Source organism: Oikopleura dioica, chromosome PAR (assembly GCF_907165135.1).
Source record: "Oikopleura dioica chromosome PAR, OKI2018_I68_1.0, whole genome shotgun sequence".
NCBI lineage: Eukaryota > Metazoa > Chordata > Appendicularia > Copelata > Oikopleuridae > Oikopleura > Oikopleura dioica.
Genome location: NC_137293.1, coordinates 9,997,216 through 10,013,870, shown reverse-complemented (window position 1 = coordinate 10,013,870; position 16,655 = coordinate 9,997,216). Strand labels below are relative to the sequence as shown.

The following is a 16,655-nucleotide window of genomic DNA, read 5'->3' as shown; positions in this document are numbered from 1 at the left end:
GTGACAGACAATTATAATTAAAGCTCGGCAGTCTGAAGTCTAGTCTAGTGATTTTTCAGTGAACTTTCCAGTAGATGAAGAATAAAGTTAGATAAATATTTCTATCTTTTCTCCAATAGCACGTCCAATCTTCGATCGAGATTCGACCCAAAATGTTCTTTCTTCTACAACGGAGAGGCCTTATAAAAACAAGATAAATTAAGTAATCATTTATTGAGAGCTTACCGCTGTGGATGATGGGCTTCTTTACAACGATGCCATCTATTTTTTTCGTAGTATATATTTTTTTCTCGTTTTCATCATTGATAAATTCCTTTATATCCTGAAAGCTTATTGCCCAATTTTTCAGTGTCTTTTCGTTTCTCCACTGAATACCGTCATACCATGCCGCAATAGAGTGTTTTCCATCATCATAGAGAAAGCAAATTACCTCTATGTTCTCGTTCTCTTCACCAGTAAAAGCTCCGATGATGTCATAAGAACCATTGTCAACTTTAAATTTCATTCCAAGACGCTCTCCAAACATGAAAAAACTGACTCTCTCCACTGAAGTTCGTCGAGCATAATGAATTACTTTTTGTTTTGACAGAATGATGTGCCAAATATGGAACAGGTGCCCTTCTTTTTCTTTGACCATCAAAACATAGTTATCGGGATCCAATAGACTGAGCAGTTCAGAATCTTCCGAAATTCCATAAGGCACATACAGTTTTTTCTTCCAAACAACCTTCATCGATGATCTTCCGAAGCGAATACACTCAATAAAAATGCTCGATTGACTGGGGTCTTTCCAGATAGCTGGAAAGAGGACGCTTTCACGAAGTTTTCCATTTACACGATTATCGGTCCTGTAACTTGGACACCAGAGAAAACTGAACCCATTAGCTTCTTTTCCATCAGCTTCTTTGCTGATCTTCATTGCACTTGCAGCGCTGCGATTCGCAAATTCACTTGGTTCCAGAAGATTGAAAACACGAAAGTTCGCTGAATCACATAAATCTGCAATAAGAAACGGTTCCAAGAAGATAAAATTATGTGAAACGTATGGAAACTCCAACTGCTTTAAGGTGATGCCATTTGATCGTAAAATCTTATAAACATTCATCCTCGCAGCATCTACAAGGATGGATAGATGCGATTCGAACCATGCCCTCGTGCCTACGGCATGGTTGCAGACATTTTCGCCATCAATGATTGAGTCGGATACAATCCAGTCACTTCCTAGTTTGATATATTGACCGGGTTTTGGTTGAAAGTGAAAACTCGCTTTAGGAACCAAGGATTCTTCATTTATTTTTTCAAGATCGGCAAGAATTCTGACAATGTCAGACAAGCTTTGAGGTTCATTCTTGTATCTTCGCTTGAACTCATCTTTCAGCAGATCGATTACGTAATTTTCCCTTGCCATCACTCTTAAGATCCTCTTGCAAGCTGGCGCTTCTAGCAAAAAATCGAAAGGCCCGTATTCGTCGCCCTCTCTTTTTGGAAGCAGTTGATTTTTCGCCGATAGAAAAACAGCTGCATCTGCGCGCTCGAGTACAAGCTGGGCAAGGACGGTCCCTTTTGGATGAGCTGAAATGGCAGTGAGAGTCTTCTCGCGAGTCGGCGCGTTTACATTTTTTTCATACAGCTCATAGAGCTCTTCAAGCAGCTCTTTCATTCTTAACAAAAACGATTTGAATCAACAGTATTAAGAGAGAACGATAGCAGAACTTTCCAAACTTGTCTCAAGGCTACAGTACTGAAGAGTTTTCGCAGTCAGATGAGGAAACGTTTTCAACAAATAATCCCTCCTCGCATTATCAATAACAGCTTTTGCCAAGGCTCCAACTTCGATTTTCTCGTCAACTGTCAGTCCATACTTGTCTTTTTCAGAAGTATCATCGCTTTTCTGAAACCCACAGGTGAACCAGGAACTCAGAAGAGTCAGCAAGCGGAATCTCTTTGAAGATTTAAAATTTTCGTGAAGCAACTCGCGTGAGGAAAAACTCTGCCAAGCACATTTATGATGACAGCAGCTATAAAACATAACTTATATATAAGAAGGTCGAAAACTGACCTTGCAACAAGAATACCGCCGAAATTTTCAATCCTCGTGGCGCACTCAATCGCCAAATCGGTGGCCGAGCCGCAGAGATGTTTTGCGATGGAGATAGTAAGACTTTGAGAATTTTCGTCTGAAGATTTGGGAAGGAGCTTTGGATCAAAGTCAGCGATATCTCCCTTCACTCGTTCAAAAGCATTCCGCCCGTCATTGAGAAATGCGTTTTCTTTTTTCTTCCTGAAGCTTCCTCGATCAACGATGATGAATTTTGACTTATCTTCAAATAGAACATGTGAAACTCCCTATAGGATAAGATATCTTATTCAAAATAATCACCTAGTGCTTCAGCCACTTTCTCTGACAATCCTCCTGTCCCTGCTCCAAGCTCAATGAAGCAATTTCCATTAGTAAGAAGACCCTCTTTATCCATAATCTCCAATAATGAACTTTGCTGCATCAGATGCTTGAGAACTTTCGCATTACCTTTATTCGCTTCGATTTCCTCCTCCAGATTTTTGAAAAAGCTCGGTTGAAAGTTTTCCCTTCTCGAAAAATTTTCGACTTTTCCGTCTTTCAAGAGCTCAACGATTTTCTTGACATCTTCGACTTCAAAATCAGTCAGCTTCATATTCGCATGTTTCAAATCTTCCTCTGTTAGTTTGGTCTTGTCGAGGTTGACTTTTTCGTTGTAGTATTTTGGTTTGACGAGACTTTGAGTGTAGATGTTGCACTTTTTCATGTGTTTTGCCATGCGCGAGTCTTCAATCATACTCTTGCAATACACGCACTTCCGCCTCAAATTATCTTGCATGTGCTGGCCGCAGAACTCCGCTCCTTCCTTCGCAACCATTTTACAAAAGCGTTTTTTCTTTTCCGTCCAGAATCGACAACCGTTTGGCCCGACCCCTTCTACTCTTGCTACCTCACTTTTTACGCTCATCTCTATTCTGAAAGACAAGGGACTTGAATAAATAGTTCTTTATTTGGCAGTTTTAAATTTTAATTAAAAGTGAAGTGAAAAGTTGGCAGTTGTGTTTATCTGTAAAATTTCTAGTGATTTTTCTTTTGATAGATTTAAAATTCGCCTATTTGTTATACAATTTATATAAAAATCAATTTTCGTGCTTTCGTTTTCGCGAAGTCGGTTGAGCCGCTGCAACATTGCCATTCTTGCCAGTTGATGCTTTCTTCGCTGGGCGAGAGGACTTCTTCGCCGCGCCGCCATTAGCTCCTCCTCCGCCTTTCGCTCCTTTCTTGTTTTTATTTTTGCCGACGCGTTCGACACCGACGTACTTGGCGTTGTCTTCCTCGCTGTAGCGGTAGTTGAAGAAAAGTTCTTCTCCAAGTTTGATATCCTGCAAATCATTTGATGATTTTTCTTATAAGTTTTTGTTCTTACCTTTTTTGCAAAGATACCAATTCGGTGGTCGCCATTCACTCGCATGATTCGACACTCGCAGTTTGGATACAAGCTGTGATTTGCGTATCGAATCTTGTTTCCCTAAAATCCTCTATACAAATCATCAAAAACAAGGAAAACTACCTTTCTAGCGGCATCAACGCAATAGTCACTGTTGAGATCGAAAAGAAATGAGCACGATTTCTTATCGTAGAGCTTTCCTCGTCGATCGCCTTCGTATTGGGTGATGATTTCGCCACAGTACTCGGAAATCAAGTCGCCTTTTTCGGCAGTATCCTAACAAAGGTTTAGACGGATCGTTTCGTTGACGTTAAACCTTTAGGAAACATCCCCAGCCAGCAACATCAGATGGCGCCGCGAGAAGATGCTTTTTGAAGCCTTGTTGAAGCGAGACATTTCGACAGTTTCCGTTTCGAACCTCGGTCATTGGCATATACGACTTGCAAGAGAAGCAAATGTCGGGATCGCATTCTCGCTGAGCAGCAAAACATGGGCACGCTAAAATGAAATTAGATATTGAAAAAAATGGGGTTCGGTTTACATTTTGTTCCACAGTCAGTTTTGCAATTGCAGCCGGGAAAGCGATGGTGACACTTTGAATCGCAAATGCAAAATTTCTCGCAGAAGTTGCCTCTTTGGACACAAGTGCATCTAGCAGCAGTGCAGGGGTATCCTGGATGGTCGCACGGCTCGTAATGGTGTTGGTTCACTTGATTCTTGTGCTACAACAAGCTCGATATAAAGAAAATGAACGGAAAACGTACCTTCATGACTTTTTTCCTAGCTGGGCCGGCGGATTTCCTCTTTACCGGCGAAAAATCTTTGATACTTTCCAAATTGGCAATCACAATCTTTTCCCCGTCGCTAGCTGGAGCCGTACACATCTTCAGAACCTGCACGCAAACATCCAGGCAGGTTTTCCTGCTACCAATCAACATTTGCGCCATCGAACAAAAGTTTGTTTTGTACATTTCTTTCAGCTTCGCGAGTATGATTAAATCGTTGTCTTTCCACGGAGGCGAGTTTTCTTGAGATTTGAGGAATTCCATCGCGAAGTTGACCGATTCTTTGTACTCTTCTTCCTCTTCCATTGTCATGGACTTTTTCTTTCCCTTGAATTTTTCCTCAAATGAGAGTTTCAGCCATTTTGTCCTTACCCGTTGAATATTAGAAACGCATTTTCCGAGCCCCTCAACATGCAAAAAGCAGTCTTCTCCACATGCTTCTTCCGCGATTCTATTGAATCCTCGATCACTTAATTTATTCTCCTTGTTCGACTTTTCCATGAGATGCTCAATTTCAGGCTTTTGCTCGCCGCTGTGAAGAAAGCAGTCGTATTTTGAGCAGCGATAGCAGAAAATTTCGCGAAAGGAAGACATCAGTCCGGCCGGGCCGATTTGTTTTTCGGAGAAATTGTCATTGTCTTAGTTTTGCTTCAAAATGGATATACATGATTTGTGATCGGAGAAACCGCTTGCGGCTTTCGATTATTTTTGGAGCAATTTCCTATTGAAGGTAAGTTTTTGAGCTTCGTATCTAGTCTGGCCGTTTCTATCACCGATTTAATCTTCTCATCTGTGCAGCCGAGAATTTTGCCTATCAGCAGCATCAAGTTCTCATTCCGAACGTCCTCAAGATCTGCATGTTCGAAGCTGACTTTTTCTTGTTCAAAGACTTTTTTGATTATGGCCAGAATTTCGACGTCTCTGTGAAGTGTCTGGAAAGTGGTATTTACATTGCCGTGGATAGCGATTAGATCTTCGACGAATTCGTAGTCCAGATTGTCGCCCATGTAGGGGATGTGCGTGATGCCTTGCGAGTCCTCGCTCTTGAAGTTGTGCGACAAGGGAAGCCAGTTGATCGAGTTCGGAAGGCTCTTCAACTCGGGAAGCTGCTGATGCCGAGTTCGATCGGTGATTTTGTTCGTTAGCGTGCTTCGGAACAGACTCGGCCGCGCCTAAAAATAGTCAAGTCAGCTTTCATCGCATCACTTTCTGGATCTTACATTTTCATTGACAGGTAACATGTAACCGTCATTTAGTTTGTGATGAGGATGATGCGACGATCTATCCTCTTTTTTCATCATTTCTCTCGACCTGGCGCACTTTCGTTTATTCTTTTGAATTTTCCGAGCGAAATTCTTTTCCAGACTTTGCTCCGCCGAGGCTTTGAATTCATCGTGCACCTCCTCTATTCTCCGAAGACATTTTTTCTGCTCCTGAAAAAGATATAACGCATTGACAAGTGATTTTCTCCTTACAGGTGTAAATTTATTATCGGCGGAATCGGTCGACTCTTCCAGATTCTCTGAATCATCGCTGCCATGTTCCACGCCATTTTCGACGTCCTCATCTTCGTGTTTTTTCTCCTTGTTCTCATCGATTTTCATTTCTGAGGGATTCAGACTCTTCTGAAAAATAAAAACTGAAAGGCGAAAATTTCCAAAAGTGCCGCGCCAGCTCCGTTTTGGGCAAAATAAGTGACGTTTTGGTTCAATTGGAGATTCGAAAACTGATTTTATCAAAAAAAAAATCGCACAAAAAACCGTTAATATTTCATAGCCAAGTTATTGCAAGTCGTTATTGAAAGAAATTATTTCACGAAATATTACTATTTTTCAGAAATGCAAGTTTTATCGGGTTTTAAGTAAGTTACCGGGGCAAAATCGCGAAGAATGATTCTTCCCTCCTTCATGTCCTTTTTGACTTTTTTATGAAACTCGGCTAGAGTTCGCATTCGTCTGTGTTTAGCTAGATATCTCTGTAAAAAGCGGATTTTTTTAACTTTTGATATTCTTCCCATTTTTGCCGAAATGAGAGGCGACGAGATATCTAGACAAAATCTAGAAAGATGGTTTTCCGAAATTCTAGAAATTTATCATTTTTTTCTAAGAAACTACCCAGACCAGTAAGATGTGCAGAAAACCTGAGTCAGGGTCCTGAGTCAGGTTTTTTTAATAAAAGCCGCGAATATAAAAATATGAAAAAATTAAGCCAGTTTTATGAACGATTCGAGATTTTATTTGAACATGAATTTCGTAAACAATAAAGAATTATGAGAATTAATTTTTACGATGACAGGCTCGATGTGAGAGGGTCCATTAATTTTAAACGGTTCTGTTTTGTGCCCGGCCGTTATAAAGCCAAAACAAAAAAGCCTCGATACTCGTTTTTCTTTCTTTTCTCATCAAGCCGTAAAGATTCGGAGTTGAGCGCATAGGAGAGCGCTCTTTTGTGTTTTTTCTTTTAGTTTGAGGCCGGAGATGACCAAGCAAGGGAATACTTTTTATTTCAATAGAAATTTTCTCCCCTTTGCGAAGCGGGAAAGGACCGTGGGTATTCCTACTCAGTACACAAGAGCAAACACAGGCAGAGACATGAATAAACGCGGTGGAAGACCTTACACTTTTTACTGTAAGTTTTGTAAAAAGGAGATTCAAATTTTGAATTGAGCTTTGAACTATTTTATCGACCTCTTTAGCTTTTTTAGCTAAGCTAAAATTTGTCTTAGTGGCAGTATTCTTCATGATGACCAGTGCATTTCTATACTTCTCGAATTCCAGCCTCAAAGCCGAACTCGACCAAAGATCCGATGAAATATCAGATTTGAACAACGCCAAGCTCCAAAAAATGCAGGCAATTGATGTTCTTCAAGCCGAGGTGGGAAAAATAAAAATTGAAGATTTCACAAGTGGCTATGATTTTTACTAGCTTGAAAAGACTCAGCACGAGCGGAACATCGTCAAGAATGACCTTGATGAGGCAAATGAAAATATCGAAACGCGGAATTCGCAGATTGAAAATTTAAAATTCGACATTGGAAAACTGGAAAGCGAGAAAAGCAATTTGGAGAGCGAAAGGGACAATTTGAAGGATGACAAGCTCTATGCTGAAAATCAGCTGGATGATTTGGAGGAATTGAGAGCGAAGAAAAATGAACTGGAGAATATTGTCGAGGAAAATAAATTGGAAATGGAGAGCAAAAACGCGGAAATTGAAAAGCTCAAAAAAGATCTTGAAGATGCCGAAACGCTGTAAGTCTTTATAAGATTTTCGTTGAACAGAGATCAGTACCTAATCTACTGTAGTATTGCGAACATTGAAGGTCTCGCAACAAATGCGAAAGAAACGCTTCGCAAAAAGTAAGCGCTGATGATCAGCGGCTGACCTGAAATCAACGAAGAGAAAAAACTACCAATTTTGACCATCATAAACTTGTATCGTAAACTAACTTCGTTACAAACTTTCTGCTACAAAACCCATCAATAATTATGTTTTTATAGCGCGGCGGAAAACGTTGCCAAGGCCGCCGCCGCCCCAGCTCCAAAAATCGTCTCCCTAGAAGCCAAACCAGCTGAGCTTCAAGCTCCTGCTACAGCTGCTCCAGTTATCCAGGATGTGAATGAAATTTCTGATGAAGACGATGAGGAAGATAATGAAACAGTCTCGGAGAGCACTAGCACAGAAGTTCAAAAAGAAACCAGCACAGAAAAGAATTCAATCACAACAATGAGCGAAGCAGATCAATCTGATGATGATGAGGATGAATCTGATTTCAGTCTGCTGGACGAAAACGGCGATCTCAAGGATTTCGGTAATAATTGAACATCATTTAATCTATCTTTATAAATGAGGATTAGATGATGAGGAGGAACAAAACGACGATTTTCCATGAACTTATCTTGTCAAAAAACTCAGAAGCCGCGAGATTGAAAAACTTTGGACAAGACCTTCTTTATTAAATATTATTAGCCAAAATAGTCTGTGCAATACTCTATCTTACCTGGCCTTCCCCCTATCAACATTCTTTATGCAAAATATCAATACAAATTATTTGAAACTGTATACCTGAAATAAAACCCAAAAACAAGCAAGTACAGTAACTTAAAGTGTGAAAAGAAGCTTGAACTTTGAGACTGACGAAAAGTTACAGTAGCGAAACATTTCTCAACTCTTCGGCGATAAGTTTTCGATCTCTCTTTTTTTCATCCCTTCGCGAGAAATCTCCTATTTTCTGGATTCTTCTCGACCCTGGATTGGCCGCGCGGAGCGTGCGCGTTTTCCCCCGCGCGTGCTATTCACAGCGGTGAATGTGCTTCTTTATTTGGCTGCCCGCGGAGGAGCTTTTATCGCACAAGTCCGCGGACCAGTTGGAAAGATAGAGAGACAAGAAAGGGATGAATCAACTGACTCACTCGGCAAGGGACTGAAGAGCAGAGTGACACCTACCGAGCCAACTTTTGAAACAGCTGGAGCGATTTATAAATAGACCTCCGGGAGCAAAGAAATTTGTGAAAATTTTCGAGGAACACGAGCAAGAGATTTTAAAGAAGCTTTTTGACGAAAAAATATAAGAAAAATTGAGAAAATGCCGGCAACAGTTGATGCAGGAAAATGTCCATTATGAGGATATCATAGTAGTTGCGTGAGATGAGTTTAAATTAACAAAGTTATTTTGAATTTAACTTTTTTTCATAAAAATATCATTTTGGACATTCGAAAACAGGATGGAACCAAAAGCAGGAAGATGGAGACGGAGTCCGAGCGATGGAAGTCCAAGTGCCCGACTGCGACGAAGAAAACTCGATGAGTTGCAAAGAGCGCGGAAACTGGCATTTCAAGCGCGCAGAATACGAAGATGCTCTCTGCTTCTACACAAAGGCGATCAAGCTCAACCAGGGCGGCAAAGCTGCTCTCAATACTTTCCACAAGAACCGAGCTGCGTGCTATATCAAAATGGAAGACTACGATTCCGCAATTAAAGATTCCGTCGTTGCTCTTGGATACAACCCGAACGACTCCAAAGCTCTTTTCCGAAAAGTTCAAGCGCTTGAGCTCAAAAACGACCTTGCCGGCGCCTATGTTGAGTGCAAAAGACTCTTTCAAATGGACAGGTCGAACAAGGCGATTCAGCAGATGATCACTCGTCTCCGAGATCGAGTTGAACTGACGCACATTCAAGAACGATCAACGGAAAACAAGGTCAACAAAATGTTCGATATCGCCTTCGACACTAAAAACATGGACAAGAGCAAGAAGAAGATCGCTTTGAACAACCTGATTTATCTTTCCAGAGACGAAGCTGGCGCAGAAAGAATCTTCCAAGAAGGCGGTCTCAACGCTCTCAATGAACTCCTTCAAGACAATGATGAAGACTATGCTCTCCCAGCGATTCGTGCTCTCGACGGCGTTCTTGGAAATCACAAGGCACGATGCCACCAGGCTTTGTTGATCATTGGCCACGAACGAATCCGTACTCTCCTAGCTTCCAACAATGAAGATCTTTCCAATGCTACGATGTCCACCGCTCACAGAATTGTCCAATCTCTCAAATCTGATGTCGATCCGATTGTTCGTCACATGAACGAATCTGTTCTCCCTGAAGTTTCCAACGATTTGGCTAAATTCTACAACATGTTTATCGACATGATGCTCGACCGACAAGTCTCGAAATACGGGCGAGATAATGTCCTGACCCTCCTGGCTAAGAACGTTCCTCGAGACGATGTCAAAGGAGCTACCAACGAACGAGTACTAAAATTCATGGAACTGAAGGGTATCGAAAGATTGCTCTCCCTCGCATCTAGAACTTACAATGTGGAGAAGTCACCAGTTCCAATTTCTCCTAATACTCGATCGAACTGCGCTGTTTGCCTGGCGAAATTCTACGATGACATGGGTGGTGATCAGGCTCGACTTGAATACACCACTAGAGCCGAGAAATACATGAAAGCTCTTTTCGCCGAGGTCAATCTCGAAACCAACATGCGAGCGATGGCCCTTATCACTACCTGCCTCACTGGCCCATTCGATGTTGGATACAAACTCCTCGGTACTGCTGGTGTGATGGAGTCAATGGTTGCTATGACTTCTTCCGAAGAAGAAGAGGTGCAAAAAGCTGCGATTGAAGCAATCCTCAGTTGCATCAACAAAGCGTCAAATGTCACATTCGTGGTTGAAAACGGTACGGCGCTACTCAAAGAGATCTACAAAAACACCAAGAGCGACAGTATTAAAGTCCGCGCGCTTGTTGGATTGTGTAAGTTGGGCGCTTCGCACGGTACTGATGTCTCCCGCCGAGTGTTCGCAGAGGGTTCCACTGTCAAGCTAGCCCGCCAGTGTCGAAAATTCTTGGCGAATGAAAAGAAAGATCAGGACTTGCGAAAATGGGCCATTGAAGGTCTTTCCTATCTTTCTTTGGACGCAGATGTGAAGGAAGAATTGGCTGATGACACGATTGCCCTTTCGGCGCTTTATGACCTGTGTAAATCAGTTGATAAGAGTTGCACCTATTCCGTCGTGATGACTTTTGTCAACGTTGTCAATGCGTATGATAAGAAAGAGGACCCAATGGAGGAAATGAAGCAGCTGGCTTCTTTTGCCAAGCACCACGTCCCGGAAGAGCATCCCAAGGATAAGCCTGAATGTGCTGCAGAACGAGCCCACAAACTTCTCAAGGTAAGATATCTATTGAATTATATATTCATATTATTTAAGCACGGTGCATGTGCTGCTTTGGTCAATCTTACCCTCCAAGAAACCGCTCTCCTCACAACTTCTATCCGAGAACTGATTGCTCGATCCATTCTGGCCATGTCTCACCGATCTGATGATCGTGGAATGATCATTCAGCAGGGTGGTGTGAAAATGTTGATGGGATTTGCTCGAGAAGGATCTGTCGAGGGCATGCGACAAGCTGCCCAATGCGTTGCTCGAGTCGGCATCCAGACAAATCCTTCGCTGACTTTCCCGGGTCAACGGTAAGTTATTCCGAAATTGAATTCCATCTTATTTTGCGTTCCAAGATCCTTGGAAATTCCAAAACTGATCAAGATCTTGATGCACATCGACTGCTCTGCTATTCAAAACTACGAAGCTATGTGCTGCCTGACCAACTTGGCCTCGCTTGATGAAGAGCATCGACGAAGAATTTTCAAAGAAAAGGTACATCTTCGATAAAAAATGAAGTGACTAAGCATCGACTTTAGTACATGCACGAAATCGAGAGCTACATGATGGAAGAGCACTGGGAGCTTCGACAAGCAGCCACCGAGCTCATGTGCAACATGTGCCTGTATTCCGAAACTGTCAAGTGGTTCGAGGATGAGAAATACGATCGACTCAAGGTAACAGAAAATCCTGAAATTATCAGAACCTCATTGATTTTATTCAGCTTATGAACCTCCTTTGCGCGGAAGACAACGAAAAGACTCGACTCGCCGCTGCTGGTGCTTTGGCAATCATGTGCTCTGCTTCTGAAAAGATTTGCAAGCGAATTCGAAACTGCTGCAAATCTTGGCTCCAGAACTTGAGGTAATAAACAACTCCCCAAACAGCCTCTAAAACGCTTTTACAGCTACATCGCGTTGGATGAAATGCACGAAATCAAGCACCGAGCGATGGTCGTCCTCATTAACGTTATTACACACGACAAATTCGCTGCCGAAGAAATCGTCAAATCTGAAATTTTCGATATTATCACCGGATACGCCTCGCAAAAAGCCCCTGCCACTCCTGTTGTTGTTGACCTTGCGCTGGAAATTCTGCAGTTGCTCGTTACTGAGAAGTTTGTTGAAGAGACCGACAACCCCACCCCAAGGTACAGTTAGAATTACACCATGAAAATTTAATTATTATCATAGACGTGGTGGTGTTTTCACTGGAACCGTCGACGAAGAAATCGGAGATGATGACCATGATGATGGCCTTTTAGCCTAATTTAATAATTTTAATTAATTTCTATTGCCAATTAGGATTTCCTAACTTTTAACAACTATTGACCTGTCTTTTCTGATTATTTCTAGTCCGAAATTGCCTTGCACCAAAATTTATGTGCCTTCTTACTTCTTATGTTTATAGCTACGATTTTTACTGTAATTCTTCACACTTCTGAAATCACAAAATCAACCCATGTGCTTCAAAATTGAGTTTTTACCTGTAATGACCTTGTACAAAGTAGATACAAAATAAATGTCGAAAATAAGAGTTTAGACAATGAAGTTGTTGATTTGCCTCTATCACCTACTTATACAGTTGCAATTGTGCAGTTCTGAAAAGCCCAAGCTACATTTTTTCTTCCGCACCGCTCATCCCGACGTGAAATTTCACCAAAAACGCCTTGCCGCTGCTAAAGAGTCGGTGTTAACTCAAGCTAAAAAGCTGTCTGCAGAAAGTCGAGTCTTTGCGGATGATTTGGAAGACAGGAAAGACTATTACAGTCATTTTCTCATTGTGAATGCACTTCCGTTTGTCAAAGAACGATTGAAAGAAAATGCTGGATGGATATTTATCGGCGAAGAGACAACCAGAGTTGAGCTAGAATTTCTTCTGCCTTATATTGACGAATTGGAGAAATCTGAAGAGCCAGTGATTATTGGGCGCCCTTTGTTCGATCAAGAAATGACGATAATCCATCATTTCTTTGGTGCAAACGGGAGAGAGTACAAGACATTCGGATACCCTGATTACGAAGCTGGTTTCTTGATGAACATTCCTTTGATGAATGCTCTAATAAGGTGATTTTCAGCTTTATCTGGCATTTAAAACAGTAGTTTTAGCCGTTACAGCGACTGGGAAAATGACCACAATTTCAATATTGACCCAAAGCATGAGTTCATGAAGTTCGTCAAGACGCATTTAAATATTGAGCTGACCCCTTCGAAACATTTTTGCGGTGGAAACTGGCACCGTAGTCCGAAAACCTGTTATACGCGTTCGCACAAAGGTAATTTTCTAAATATTTATTTACATTTTTTTTGTACAGGGGAAATTATTTTTAAACAACATAATGAGAAGTTTTGGGAATGCTTCCTGCTGGTTTTGCTCGTGTGTGAGTTCGAGGACTGGGCGTGGGCATCTGGGGCTTTTTGTACTTTCTGTAGGCGCGGGCGACTTGAGCGTTCATCAGGCGATCTCCCTCTTCCGTAAAGCTGATTCTGGAGATTTCTTGAAGACCTGGAAAGTATCGATTTTTCTTGACAACGGTTGGGATTTCGGGGTACATCGTAGAGTGGATAATTTCTTCGTCATCTCGCGTTGATCGAGCTCGACCGCGGCGAGGATCCCTTTCGGGACCGATGATCTTGGCTCGGTATTTGTCACGTGATGCGATTCGATCACCGGGGATGAAGAAAGCTTCCAGATCTCGTGGAGCGTAGTTGTCGTAGTCAGTAGACTCAGTGTTTTCAGATGAGTTGGACTTTGTTCGCGCTCGGAAGTTGTCGTAAGAATCGGAAATTTTCTGGTAGCAGCAGGTCGGAGGGAAGAGGACAGCAAGAAGGACGATTAATGTCAGGGCGAAAATGAAGGAAGCTAGCATGAGGAAAACCTCGAGGCCGACAAGAGGAGTGAGATCGATGCTGAATTGAGACATTGTCTGTTTTGATGAGTTCTCCGAATGCCTGTCCGAATATATACTCGGGCAAGTAAGTGGATAGTGGCGCTAGAGCGAAAATCGAGAAGTACTTACCGGGCGATATCTCGCGACACTTTCACCAAGATCGTGAACTGATAAGGGCACGCAGCTGGGGGCTAAACAAGCGAGTCTTGATCATTATCTTCGGATCATGCTCCCACAATATCCCAGCTAAATTGAGCTATTTAGGTTGACAAAAATTTTTTAGAACTGCCAGATTGTGGACTCACAGAAAAAGAAAAACTGTTCGTTGGAGTTAAGACAACGCAAATGTTTCACAAAGATCGTCTGAAAGTTGTCAAGCGAACATGGGGACCGAAATTCGACAATATTATCTACTACTCAAATGTTACTGATCCTGATATTCCAACTGAACGATCCGGACCGAATACTGAGCGTGGGCATTGTCAGAAATTGTATCACATTATGGACGAATTCTTGAAGATGAATGGATATGACTGGCTCTATGTCGCCGATGATGATACAATTGTGTCTGCTTATAGGTAAATAGTGTCAGATGATTCAGACGAGTAAATAATAAAAATAGAATTCATCGCCTCAGTGCTTGTTATGACCCGACCGAGCCCGTTTTCATCGGCGAAAGATATGGCTACAACTTGAATAGCAGAGGGTACCCTTACATTACTGGCGGCGGCGGGATGCTGTTTTCAAGAGCAGCCGTTGAAAAATGGAAGAAATTGGGGTGCAAGTGCCCTGCGCCAGATACTCCCGACGACATGATGATTGGACTGTGCTATCATAATGGGGACGTGCCCATCGTTCATTTGAATAACTTTCACCAAGCTAGGCCGGATGACTACAGGTAACTCTCCAACTCAAGATTGCTTGTATAAATTTCTATAAGCGAGGGATATCTGGACAACAATACGCCCGTTTCTTTCCACAAGCACTGGAATTGCGATCCGCTGCAAATTTACGCTAATTGGTTCGGCATTGATGATACTAAATGGTGGGCCACGCGGGCGCACGATTTCAACGACCATGAGTTCAAGCATGACGAGCTTTAGATACATTTCGCATTTAACCTAAACCAATTTACTGCTGCTTTCGAAATTATGATTCTTTCTGTAGTGCAATAATGATAACAACTTCACTCGTTAAAATGTGCCATCCCTATTTTTCTTAAGAAAATGTCGCACTGGTTTCACAGAAATAAGCTAAAAGGCACGATTGCTCAGAAATTCGATGGAAAGGGGATCGCCGTCAAAACTCCCGCGGAAAAAATGCTGCAAGATCTGAGAACAAACAGGGCGAATCTTCTAGCGCTGTTCACAGATGAAGTTGCCAATCCAGCTACTGTAATGGAAAAAGCAAATTCGTATTTCGAACTGCTTGTCGGTTTATCTGATGTTACATCCAGGTTTAGACGATTTCAGAGGCAGAAATTTATCTTTTTCTAGCGACAACAAACTTCGATATTCTTTCCGTTTCAAATGGTCAGATACCTTGGTCATGGACGGAAAGCCAGAAGTCCATCAAGACGCCCAATTTGAACTCGCATCAATGATGCTCGAAGTTGCGATCTGGCTCTCAAAGTACGGAGCGAGAGTTTCAGCGAAAGAATCCATATCAGAAGACGACGCGAAAGAGGTCTTGAAGATGTTCAAAAAAGCTGCGGGAATTTTCCAGGCAATTCCGTCTCAAGCGGAAAGGCTCCTCGACAAGCCAGATCCAGGGACTGATCTTGATCATCATATTCTCGGTAAACATTTTCCTTATCTCAAGCATCTTTTTTCATCATCATTTTAGACTGTTACATGTTGCAGTCGAAAGCAGAAGCTCAAGAAGTCACTATCGCCCGCGCTGTCCAGCTAAAGCACAAAAGCTCTCTGATCGCGGCGCTGGCGAATGATACCAAACACTTCTTCGAGCAAGCGGATAAACAACTTGCCGCGATCAAAAACGACGAAATAGTTGGCAAATGGCGGAAATACCTGCAACTTAAGATCGCCTTTTACGACAGTTACACTTGGTGTTATCAGGGAGCTGCTGAATTGGAAAAGGAAGAGTGCGGAACTGCCGTCAAATGTCTCCAATACGCCAGAGATCAGTTTATCCACTGTGGTAAAGTCTGTGAGCAGTACAAAAAACAGGTATTTAGTATATGTCGATACTTTGAAATTTGATTATTCTTCAGAGTGGCGCTGGAAATACTGTTCATCCAGATAAAGCGATCTTCTTCCTGAACTACGGCAAAGAGCTCAAAAGACTACTTGAAAAAGCTGAGCGGGAAAATGGCTTTATTTACCATCAAAAAATTCCGGACAAGCTTCCTGAACTGAATCTAAAAGCTACACATGGCCTTGCTGAACCCGAAGCATACTCACTGCCTGAGAAAAGGTACCGTATGAAAGTGTAAATACAGTTTTCTAATAATCGTTTTTAGCTCAAGATGGGGACCCGAGCTCATGGGAGCTTTTGATCTATCGGAAATTTCAAAGCGCGAAGAACGAAAAGAAAAACGCTCCGACAATCGAGAAAAAGTCCCGGATATTAAAGAACCCGATGTAAAAGTCACAAAAGATAATGCCTGCTCGATTATGTAAATGTTTATTCTTCTTATTCTGCTCTTTTCTTTCAACATTCTAACCTGTTTCTGATACTTATTCTTATCTAATGTTCATTGTACTTTTTTCGAATATTTCTTCATGGAAAACTCCCTCCTCCCTTCGTCATTTTCATCTTCTTCATAAAAATCAATTTGCAAATGAATGAAAATAAAATTACTTCGTTGTATCTGCATGTTGGATCTTTTTC

At 41.9% G+C, this 16,655-nt stretch overlaps 7 protein-coding genes across 8 annotated transcripts in view; 3 read left to right on the top strand and 4 right to left on the bottom strand.

Annotated features, from left to right (window-relative positions):
- The window catches only part of LOC145705586 (BRO1 domain-containing protein BROX-like), a 44,397-nt gene extending 27,763 nt beyond the window's left edge, over positions 1–16,634 (top strand). The window contains exons 2-6 of the mRNA XM_081783069.1: positions 15,026–15,258; positions 15,299–15,600; positions 15,648–15,991; positions 16,036–16,238; positions 16,285–16,634. Coding sequence (XP_081639195.1) covers positions 15,029–15,258; positions 15,299–15,600; positions 15,648–15,991; positions 16,036–16,238; positions 16,285–16,444 — 1,239 coding nt within the window. The 5' untranslated portion in view covers positions 15,026–15,028 and the 3' untranslated portion in view covers positions 16,445–16,634. The remainder of the gene's footprint in view (positions 1–15,025; positions 15,259–15,298; positions 15,601–15,647; positions 15,992–16,035; positions 16,239–16,284) is intronic.
- LOC145705585 (uncharacterized) lies at positions 2–1,657 on the bottom strand. 2 transcript variants are annotated; one of them, XM_081783068.1, is made up of 3 exons: positions 431–1,657; positions 226–367; positions 2–179 (listed from the first exon to the last, which is right to left on the bottom strand). In XM_081783068.1, the coding sequence occupies exons 1-3, from the start codon at positions 1,406–1,408 to the stop codon at positions 88–90; spliced, it is 1,212 nt and encodes a 403-aa protein (XP_081639194.1). In that variant the 5' UTR covers positions 1,409–1,657; the 3' UTR covers positions 2–87. The 2 variants fall into 2 exon arrangements, with proteins under 2 accessions (XP_081639194.1, XP_081639193.1); XM_081783067.1 differs by having other exon boundaries at positions 226–1,657.
- Positions 1,691–2,996, bottom strand: LOC145701732 (tRNA:m(4)X modification enzyme TRM13 homolog). The gene is made up of 3 exons (XM_081778949.1): positions 2,381–2,996; positions 2,060–2,321; positions 1,691–2,018 (listed from the first exon to the last, which is right to left on the bottom strand). Exons 1-3 carry the CDS (start codon positions 2,982–2,984, stop codon positions 1,691–1,693), a joined length of 1,194 nt encoding a protein of 397 aa, XP_081635075.1. The 5' UTR covers positions 2,985–2,996.
- LOC145701731 (histone-lysine N-methyltransferase EZH1-like) lies at positions 3,019–6,270 on the bottom strand. Its single transcript, XM_081778948.1, has 11 exons — positions 6,120–6,270; positions 5,725–5,874; positions 5,470–5,682; positions 4,965–5,421; positions 4,622–4,887; positions 4,229–4,576; positions 4,006–4,186; positions 3,781–3,962; positions 3,588–3,740; positions 3,444–3,545; positions 3,019–3,399 (listed from the first exon to the last, which is right to left on the bottom strand). Exons 1-11 carry the CDS (start codon positions 6,264–6,266, stop codon positions 3,157–3,159), a joined length of 2,442 nt encoding a protein of 813 aa, XP_081635074.1. The 5' UTR covers positions 6,267–6,270; the 3' UTR covers positions 3,019–3,156.
- LOC145705579 (protein unc-45 homolog B-like) lies at positions 8,950–12,448 on the top strand. The gene is made up of 7 exons (XM_081783061.1): positions 8,950–10,921; positions 10,961–11,223; positions 11,269–11,407; positions 11,452–11,589; positions 11,637–11,776; positions 11,820–12,062; positions 12,106–12,448. The coding sequence occupies exons 1-7, from the start codon at positions 9,011–9,013 to the stop codon at positions 12,179–12,181; spliced, it is 2,910 nt and encodes a 969-aa protein (XP_081639187.1). The 5' UTR covers positions 8,950–9,010; the 3' UTR covers positions 12,182–12,448.
- Positions 10,882–16,655, bottom strand: part of LOC145705589 (uncharacterized) — an 84,371-nt gene continuing 78,597 nt past the window's right edge. The window contains exon 8 of the mRNA XM_081783071.1: positions 10,882–10,892. The gene's annotated coding sequence lies outside the window, so the exon portion shown is untranslated. The remainder of the gene's footprint in view (positions 10,893–16,655) is intronic.
- LOC145705584 (beta-1,3-glucosyltransferase-like) lies at positions 12,450–14,995 on the top strand. The gene is made up of 5 exons (XM_081783066.1): positions 12,450–12,978; positions 13,021–13,187; positions 14,086–14,380; positions 14,425–14,700; positions 14,743–14,995. The coding sequence occupies exons 1-5, from the start codon at positions 12,458–12,460 to the stop codon at positions 14,903–14,905; spliced, it is 1,422 nt and encodes a 473-aa protein (XP_081639192.1). The 5' UTR covers positions 12,450–12,457; the 3' UTR covers positions 14,906–14,995.

Coding starts and splice junctions, on each gene's coding strand:
- LOC145705585 (XM_081783067.1), bottom strand. CDS start 1,408: ATGGCAAGGGAAAATTACGTAATCGATCTGCTGAAAGATGAGTTCAAG. Junction 180..225: donor GAAGCCCATCATCCACAGCG/GTAAGCTCTCAA, acceptor TGTTTTTATAAG/GCCTCTCCGTTGTAGAAGAA.
- LOC145701732 (XM_081778949.1), bottom strand. CDS start 2,984: ATGAGCGTAAAAAGTGAGGTAGCAAGAGTAGAAGGGGTCGGGCCAAAC. Junction 2,322..2,380: donor GAAAGTGGCTGAAGCACTAG/GTGATTATTTTG, acceptor TTCTATTTGAAG/ATAAGTCAAAATTCATCATC. Junction 2,019..2,059: donor GGCGGTATTCTTGTTGCAAG/GTCAGTTTTCGA, acceptor TATGTTTTATAG/CTGCTGTCATCATAAATGTG.
- LOC145701731 (XM_081778948.1), bottom strand. CDS start 6,266: ATGGGAAGAATATCAAAAGTTAAAAAAATCCGCTTTTTACAGAGATAT. Junction 5,875..6,119: donor TTCTTCGCGATTTTGCCCCG/GTAACTTACTTA, acceptor TTTATTTTTCAG/AAGAGTCTGAATCCCTCAGA. Junction 5,683..5,724: donor CCGATAATAAATTTACACCT/GTAAGGAGAAAA, acceptor TATCTTTTTCAG/GAGCAGAAAAAATGTCTTCG.
- LOC145705579 (XM_081783061.1), top strand. CDS start 9,011: ATGGAAGTCCAAGTGCCCGACTGCGACGAAGAAAACTCGATGAGTTGC. Junction 11,590..11,636: donor AGAAATACGATCGACTCAAG/GTAACAGAAAAT, acceptor GATTTTATTCAG/CTTATGAACCTCCTTTGCGC. Junction 11,777..11,819: donor TCTTGGCTCCAGAACTTGAG/GTAATAAACAAC, acceptor ACGCTTTTACAG/CTACATCGCGTTGGATGAAA.
- LOC145705584 (XM_081783066.1), top strand. CDS start 12,458: ATGAAGTTGTTGATTTGCCTCTATCACCTACTTATACAGTTGCAATTG. Junction 12,979..13,020: donor TTGATGAATGCTCTAATAAG/GTGATTTTCAGC, acceptor CAGTAGTTTTAG/CCGTTACAGCGACTGGGAAA. Junction 13,188..14,085: donor TTATACGCGTTCGCACAAAG/GTAATTTTCTAA, acceptor AAAATTTTTTAG/AACTGCCAGATTGTGGACTC.